At 40.6% G+C, this 9087-nt stretch overlaps 1 protein-coding gene across 4 annotated transcripts in view; it reads right to left on the bottom strand.

Moving 5' to 3' along the window:
• Positions 1 to 1150: 1150 nt before the first annotated feature.
• Positions 1151 to 9087, bottom strand: part of PEAK1 (pseudopodium enriched atypical kinase 1) — a 123195-nt gene continuing 115258 nt past the window's right edge. For all 4 annotated transcript variants that reach the window (XM_074879893.1, XM_074879891.1, XM_074879895.1 and 1 more), the window contains one exon: positions 1151 to 8567. In XM_074879893.1, coding sequence (XP_074735994.1) covers positions 7410 to 8567 — 1158 coding nt within the window. In that variant the 3' untranslated portion in view covers positions 1151 to 7409. The remainder of the gene's footprint in view (positions 8568 to 9087) is intronic.

Raw genomic sequence — 9087 nt, 5'->3', positions numbered from 1 at the left:
TCTGTCAGGCTGTTAAACGTGTTGCGTATTTACTGATACCTCTGGAGTCAGTTAGCTTTGTATTTTTAAAAAGGATGAGGACAATAGCTTAAACTGGTTTTGAAAGGCTTTGAAACAGTGTCTAAGGAATAAATGTGAAAGGCCTGTAGTAGTTACACTAATTCTGATCACATTGAAATTGATAGCATACCTGTGCAAAGCCACTGTAACTGTGGAAGAATAAAGCCCTCAGGGTGCTTTTTTTGTTTGAGTTTTTTTTTTTTAAAGTATTTGTGAGCAGTGTGATTGTCACGCAGAAGCACAGCATTGCTCCGAAGTATATGGTGTCATCTGCTCTGTGCTAATAAATTAGCATCTGCAGCCACCATTGCTGCCTATCAAATCTGGGTACGAAATTGAGCTGTTTGATCTCACTGCCACTGAAGTGTGTCTGCATGATCATGGAAGATGCATATTATCCCACCTGTTTTTCACAGACCCTCCATCAGGCTGTATGCTTCAAGGTAACAGATCAGACACAAAATGAATTCCACCGCACACGACTGCCTCAGAGGCATCCTGCTTTGTCTCAGCATATAGACATTTGACTTAAAAGTCATTTTATTCCTTCAGAGCAGGTCATGTAAGCCCTGTCCACACTAGGGAAATTGCTACCTTCGGCTCAGCTCCTTCAGTGATAATGGCTGCCCCAGTGTGGACATGTGGCTGTCTCCAGTTCATTCACGTGTCAAGTCACTTCTCTCCAAGAAGGCCTTACAAGACAGACACTGGTTCAGTCAACAGCAGCTGCTGGTGGCCAGTTTATTTTTGGCCTGCCACTGCCACTTGTCCAGATAGAGCTGAAATAGTGCCAGCCATGGTGAGACTTCTGGGGAAAATGCCAGAGGCGGGAGGTGGCACAATGTCCCAAGCACTGGCAATTCCGGCAGCTGGGATGCCCGGCCAATGTGGCGCCATGTCTGGAGGTGCAGAGCATCAGACTCTTCAACCGAAGTTTGTATCTGCCACACTTGCACACCAGCTGCTGCTGCAAACTAGCCAGCTATTCTTGTAGGACAATCTTTTGCTGGACTTGCCACATGCATTTTCCTCAGAAATACACATTTTCATCTAATTGCCTAGGAAGAGAGAAGAATGAGACAACAGCAAGTTTGATTTTGAGTGTAATAAAACTAGTTTATTTACACAGTAACATGAATGCCACAGAGTACACAGCAAAGTACCACAGCAAACCAGAGTGTAACTGCCCCTGATCACAAAGGAAGGCTTGAATTTTATATACTTACTTATATAAAAACGTGTAAATATCAATATGAAGCACCAGATAAAGCAATGCAACCAGGAATTCCAAATACAAATTACCCACAAGAATGGAGTTGAAAAAAAAAATATCCCTTATTCAAGGGATTTAAAGAAATTCCGTTTATAAAAGTCCATTGATTTTGGAATCCCTAATTGAAAAATAAATTTCCCCCTTTTATTAAAAACAATAACATATTCTTAAATGCTCAGCATAATTAAGTTTTAAAAGAAAAAAACCCAAGGATTTCAACTGCAAAACCTTCTAATACCACCAAGCCAAAGGACAAAGAAACAGTAGTTTCAAGTCGTTTTTGAAGAGGTGTTATTTATGAAATGACTATATTCAAATTTACACACTCTTAAATATATATTATATATACAATATATAATATATATATTTTCAAGCAAAAAGGGGCAAAGAATACTTTTGGGATACAAAAATTTATATACATACATATATATATTACAACATGCCCACACACACATATATATATGTATGTATATATATATGAACAAATATTTCCTCCATATAAAAAAAGTTCCAAACTCTTCTAAATCCCTGAAATCTTCCCCTTGGATTTATGGAAAAAAAAAATATAGTCCGAAGTACAAACCAAATGCTCAAATTCTGTAGAGTGGAAAAATGCTTATGTACAGGTAAGTTCAGTATTTCATTTCTCACTGGCAACTCTGATCTGAAAGCATTCTGTGGTTTCCAACTAAATGCTGAGTGGAGTACCAATGCAAGGAGACTTACAGGAAATTATTTAAATTACATTCTACACCTATTCAAAGTTACCATCCTTCTAATACTGCATCCAGGTGAATAATAAAATCCAAACAAACATCTACTAGAAATTCTCTGCAACATCGCAGTGGGAAAGACTTGCTCCTCCTTTTAGGGTGCCCTAAAGAAATTTCTCCCCAGTATTTCTTTTGAAAAGTATTTTTTGTGTATTCCTCCCTTGAAGTGTTTGGAATCCAGGTGGTTGTTTACAGAATATTTCCACAGGTGTATTTTTATAGAGGTATTTAAAATTCAATTCTGCTCTTCTTTGATGTTATCTTACTGCATGACTAAATCATCATCACATCTCTCTCTACATGGGCTGAAGGGCTCGGATTGTGCTCTAGGTTTTACAGGAGTTTGAGCAGAACCAACACTACCTCTGCAAAATCAGAGTGAAATAGATGACCTAGTCATGCAGGGAATAATGGTCATGTACTGCTTCTGCAGAGAAACAGCTGAATTCCTATTTGGAGAGAGGAGGAAAGGAAAGTGCATTAAAGGGTCTGATTCAGTTTCCATTGTATCCCTCAGAAAAGTTACAATTGATTTAAATAAAACCAAGACTATTTAATTTATATTTACATATGAATTTAATTGCTATTACAAACAAAAGAAAATTAGGTGGGGCATCTCAGCACAAGAATTGAGAAACAGATACCTTTTATTTCAGCAGCAAATACTATTTTTACATGCTAAAGTTAAGGACCTACAGAGTGAAGCTGCTGAATAGATTCTCCAAGTAGCTGAACCCTAACACACATGTGATTTATTTAAATAATGTATTTTTCTTTCCAATATGTGGGAATTCCCCTGTGTTAAAATGTCAAGATGATCCATTCACACCCTGGGGGTGCTGCCTGGATGTGTGGAGCGTAACAGATTTAAGGTGGAACATTTCTGTAAATGCTACATGCATTCTTGTCTGTGGGCCAGCAACATGATATCCTACCTTGCGTTATTGATTTCATTGTGTCTGAATATTGAAGTGAGACCAGGCTTCTATATTTGGACATTTCAGAGGCTCCAAAATAAAATTCTGGATTCCTTCATTTCTGAAAATTTGTAGACAAGTTTTCACTAGTAGGTTCTTTTTATATTCACCTGGTTATGCGTATTGACTGGATCAGATCTGAGGTTTGAAAGATAATTAGTGAATAAGTAATTCCCATTTGAGAAATACAAACCAAAACCATTTCTCATAACATCTCAGGAGTAGTTTTTTAGAACTCCTGTTTTAACAGCGTTTTCCATTTCACACCAGGGTATGGTGTGCAGCACATCCACTACCTACAGCAGGAGCAGCACATCTTACCTTCACTGCTTCTTCCAGACGAATCAGATTCCTCACGTCCTAGAAGCTGAGTGTCTGCAGTAGATTGTCAAAGCAATAGGCTTCTTCTGATCCTGTGGTCAGTCTAGACCAATTGACTTGTTATCCACTATTACTCTCCCTGTGCAGATCCCAAATTTGAAAGCCCACGATTTTGTTACTGCAGGTTTATGCTGTACCTCAAGCAACTTAAAGGAACTTGTTCACATAAACTCCAAAACCAAATCTCATTGAATAGATCAACTCAGTATCATATGAAGTACAGCATTTAGTTTTGTAAAGTTGTTTGCATCCTAATATGGGCAGTATCATTTCTAGGGCTATTATGAAAGAGTAAGATTTCCACCAACTGACCAGCTACATTTTAGGTTTTTGACAAGGCACTAAACATTGTGAATCCAATCACTGTGCTCTCTCTGTAACGTTAGAGAGGTTTTTAATGGCTCTAATAGGATCAGAAACCACTCATCATAATTCTTCAAACAAGTGTTTGATTTTTCCAGAAATTAGTTTCCAGTGGAAAAATCTTTAGAGTTCATGTTAAAAATATTTGAATGACAGCTTTTATTCATAGAAAAATATATATTTACAGGCAATACTGTTATCTTAGATTTGCAGCTCTTCCTATTTCATGAGCTCAACTGAAAGTGCGACATTGCTAAAAGAAAATTCAAGATCTGTGCACGTATTCAAGTAAGTTATAACATGCACAGCCAGGGCTTTTGTTCCTGTCATACACAGGATCCCAGTTACAAACAGAGCGGGTTTTTTTCCTTTTGCTTAGCAATTATGCTGTAGCATTCTTAGGATTTGTTTACAATCAGTTTAATGCATACATTCTCGTATATTTATGTGGCACAATCTGTTCCCAGAATGGAGAACTACCACAAACACAGTTACAATCATCGGTTATGGGCGTATCTGCAAAGTCAGCCTCAAGCTCTCCAAGGATAGCTCAGGCCTGATTGTGTTCGACTACTTTGACCATTCTTTCTTTTTTAAAGAAAAAAAAAAAAAACACACAACATCACAAATTGCTAAAGTTTACCCAGTGCTGCACAAGAAGGAGATGGGTAGTGAACATCTATCCATGCTTGATTATACTGCAGAGCTAAAATGAGTATTGGTTCATCACAAAAGGTACAAACTGAAATTAGATAGCAAGAGATACAAAGGCTTCGGACCAGCTGCATTAAATACGTATGTTGTAAAACATTCAAAATTCAACTCTGCATGTGCGTGTTGACGTGAAAGTGACACTGAGAACATGTGTCCTTAAACACGGAAACACCTACCAGCTTCAAGGAACGAGCCCACTGCAATGGCAAGTGGTCCAAGAGTTGCTTGTACGGCCTATATGAGTTGGGTGAGAAGTTATGTGCGCACATGCACTACAAAACAAACACAAAACCAGACCACAGAGAACAAGAAGCCCTACTCATAGCTCAACACATTGTGACTAATAGCTAGTAGATAGTAAGCGAGTGTCTTGTCATGCTTGGTGTATTTAAGCTATGAGAGCATTGCCCTCCTGTGTCCAGATAAAGCAGGGCTGCATTGAACGTGTGTGTGATTCTTTGTAAAGGTTCTTCTACGAGCTGCTCAGCAGTAGTATAGAAACTTTCTTTCCTGATGTAGTGGAAGTACCTCAACTACATACATTGCACTTGGGCTTTTAATGCACTGTCCTCTTTTTCTGCATCAATGCCGCCATCCTAACCTTTTTGCCAAAAGAGAAAGAAAAAAAAAAAAATCACATTAAAATATATGATCCTTATCCTTGCCTGATCCTTCACTGATACAGGTGAATCAAACAAAAGAACAATAATCAGAAGTTTCAAAAAAATCTTTAGAAAGGTCACAAAGACAGTCTATACTACGGCACAATCGATGTAGGCTTCCACACACAATTCAGCTTAGCTCTGATAGATGCCAGAGAAGAACAAGATAGACATTTCAACCCCTCCAAATGTACGGTGTGGATCCAGAGCTAGTTTCGCTGACTTTAAGCCTGCAGGACTGTTTGTTCAGTTTCCATGCATCTGGTCCAAGCATGCATATGCTGTATAAAGTGGCTATTTGTTTCAAGGCTGAAGTGAATTGATTCCTCACAGTTTTAACAATTAAAATGAAACATCAATCCATAAAAAGAACACACGGGTATCTGTGCATTTATGTGCCAGGAAAGTAAAGGAAGGGGCTGCAGATCTAGCATCAGGTAAAGGCTGGTTTGTAAAGTGAACACTGTAACGTACAGCTTTAAAAAATACATACAAGAATTGCACATACATCCATAGGAGAGAAGCACAGGCTCATAACTAGGGCTGTCTGCTTTCCATCACCCAGGTCAGAACATTCGGTATCACTTTTTCCCCTGCATCCAGATCAATTCTTCAGAGCAATTCAATTCAGGAAACAATTCAGAGCCTAGCAATACTGAGCAAAGATACCGTTGGGTACAACTGCAGAGGTTCCATAGGAAACAGCCATGAAGTCAGGGAAGGAAGTCAGCAGCGGCCTCTAAAAGTGGAAAGCTCCTTCAGGTTGAGTTTTTAAAAATTCCGCCTCTTTAATACTCACTAATTCCTGTTCTAGTCCTAAACTCTGTCTGCAATGCTCAGAGCTATTCTGACAACATTCCATTTTTAGGGTGTTGTCTATAGCAACATTAGAAAACACTAGTTACGACAGACGAGATACGCAGCCAAACACCGCTGTGGGAAAAATGGATCATGATACTGTTAGTTGTGGCTGCCAAACTTAACAGCTCCCTCAATAATTAAACAACAGTGTTTTTGCCCCCTTGTTTTTACCCTTCAGAGAACTGTGTCTGCAGTAAAAGTGTCTCCATGTGGCCTGTTAGCTACACACAGACAAGCTCTAAACATTTCTATCTCCTGCCAAGACACCAGCAGAGCCAATTTCTGTCCCACTTTGCAATATGGCACAAGTGACAAGAGCAGACCAAAATAAAACAGAAGAGGTGGCTGTTATTTTCATCCCCGATTCATAGCAGTGATTGTCAGAGAAGGTTATGTACATCCCATCCATTTCAAGTCAGGCTTTAGTGCCTTTGCAATGGAAGGGGAATTTCAATTGCCCACCATGTGTTGTATTGTTCTTGTATAAATGTGATTATAGCTACAGTACATCAACAGTCCAGACTGGTGAATGTCATGTAGGAAATGGGATAGACAAAGCACGCATATTCTGCTTTTTAACGCAGAGGTCTTAAGCTAAGGGTAATGGTCTGATTAAGGCAGCATTGTTGAAATCATGGATCCGTGGTTATATGGGTAGGCAGTGAGTCAGAGAAGGAGGGAAGAGGACTGAACACAGATGCTTACTGCCCACTGACACTTGTCGCAGTCAGCAGGATAACCACATCTGGGGAGGAAAAAAAAGAAGGTGTAAAGCATAAGAGAAAAAACAGAATCTGTTTGGTTGAGACCAAAGGAAAAAGGAGTTCAGCCTGCTTGTGAGGGACTAAGCTGAGAGAAAATTTAGTGTGGTATGTGGAATGGAAGCAAATGAGTGTTTTGTGGCGTGGTGGATCATTCATCTCACATTTACAACTAATCCATCTCTGCTTATAGTCACTGCTATTCATTAACCAATGCTACATACGGAAATGACAGAAACTACCCAGAAGAGGAGGGCAATTTGTTTACTGCAGTGGTAGAAATAGTGGTATCAAAGTTTGCTCTCCTTTTCAGCCAGATACTAATCAAGTTACATACTGTCTGAACTAAATGGAGTCATGTATATATAATCAATCCCCAACAGGCCTGGCAAAAAAGTAAAGTTTCTGTCATATTTGGTACAGGATGCAATTTCTCCAGTTGGAACCTATTTGCTCAGAGTTGCTGGCTTTGACATCTAGGCTATTTTTTAACACTTATACAAAGTGTGAGCCCTAGGGCAGGCTGGAGTGAGGGCTGGGGTGTAGGTGTGGGGTGCTTCATGAAAAGCAACAGGCTCTACAAACTAGTGCTGCTGCATGATTCTCACAATGCGGTGAAGTGAGTCTATAGTGGCAAAAGCCAGATACTGACAACAAAGCCAGTCTTCCAGAATAACTCCACAGTCCCTGTCCAAGGACTTCTCTGCAAACTTGATCATCAGCAGCGTCCTTTTTATATCCAGCCAGTTCTGAAGTACAGCATCTCTCCGTGAGGGGTTGGAAGATGTACTTAGAGCATGGAACAAGTCCTCACGTGGACCCCAAAGCAAACACTGAAGGATTCCCTTGGCTTCTGATATCAGGATCCTCTCTGAAGGGTTGGGATTCAGCAGGCAGCTGGCAAGTTGCTGAAGCCCTTGAGAGTAGAGGGAACGGCAAGGAATCTTGGGGAGATCAGCACGAGTATACTCCTTCTCCTTCAGCTCTGGATTCTCATCAAAGGGGTTGGGTAAGTGCAGCATTTCGTAGATGAGGATGCCAGTCTGGAACTCATCACACTTTTTGTACTGTGTTGCAGTGATGATTTCTGGAGCCAGGCGGGACTGATCCCGTAGGACCTCAGGATCCACCATATGACTCTTCTGCTTGGCCTGGGAGAAATTGCTTACTATTAGTCTGGCTGGGCAGGCAGTGTTAGGACTGGGTTCCATGGACTCAGAGCTCAGAGGGCTGCCTCCTGGCCTGGAATGAACCAGCAGCAGGTTCTCTAACCGCAGATCACAGTGTGTGATATGATAGGGTTTCAGGTGCTCCAGGCCCAAACACAGCTGTAAAAGCAGTAGACAGACCTGCCTCTCATATAAATCTGGGCTTTTTGCATGGCGGGGCGCAGATTCTCGCACAAAGTCGGCCACAGTTAGGTATGGGACCTCCCGCGTGATGACCACAACACGGCTGCGTGGCTTGCTGATGGTCCCCTGGTTGCTTGAGCTGTCTTTCTGTGAAGCCTCTGTGTTGGAAGGAGCATCTCTGTTCTTTTGCTCAGGCTCCTTCTCCTCTTCTTCCTGCTCTTCTTCTTCCACCTCTGGTGCATTGGCATCCTCCCATGGAAGGAGACGAACTGGTACTTCAGCAAGGAAATGGCCACAGTCCTGTTGGATGTTAAAGTTGATAGCCAGACTCTGCCGGATAGATAGGCTGTGATAATACTGCTGGGATTCCTTAGCTTTGCTCTTACAAATCTGGGGGAAGGAAATAAACAGAACAGATAAAACTTTTAAATTTCTAAATTTGATATCCTTTTATTTTTTTAAATTTGTACTTTGTTGATGGGTAGCCACAGTAATCCTAAACACAAGCACTGAAGAGGTCACTGAACTGACCTTGGCACATGAACAGTGAAGGCACATCTTAAGGCACACGAACAGTTTCCATTGGATAGTAAGCAGCTGCAGACCAATATGTGCCAGCAGCTCTCCCTCTGCATACATTATTCAATGGAAAATAGAGTTCAGGCAGGTCACGCTTTTGGTCAGAAGAGCAGCTGATATATATGGTAAATGCACAGTGAAGCTTACTTTACAGTTACTTATTTATCCATATGATTTTATTTTGTGTTCTCTCAGCTTTGTGTGAAGCTTGAACAAGCTAAAAATAATCAATAGCAATAGGAAATACAAAGAAACACCCATAGAATATTTGAGGATATGATCACAGGATTGCAGATGACTGCGTTAGCATGGCATAACAAGTTACCACCTG

This window comes from Strix uralensis, chromosome 11 (genome assembly GCF_047716275.1).
Source record: "Strix uralensis isolate ZFMK-TIS-50842 chromosome 11, bStrUra1, whole genome shotgun sequence".
NCBI classification, from domain to species: Eukaryota; Metazoa; Chordata; class Aves; order Strigiformes; family Strigidae; genus Strix; species Strix uralensis.
The sequence above is the reverse complement of the archived record's forward strand: the minus strand, read 5'-3'. Positions and strand labels throughout refer to the sequence as shown.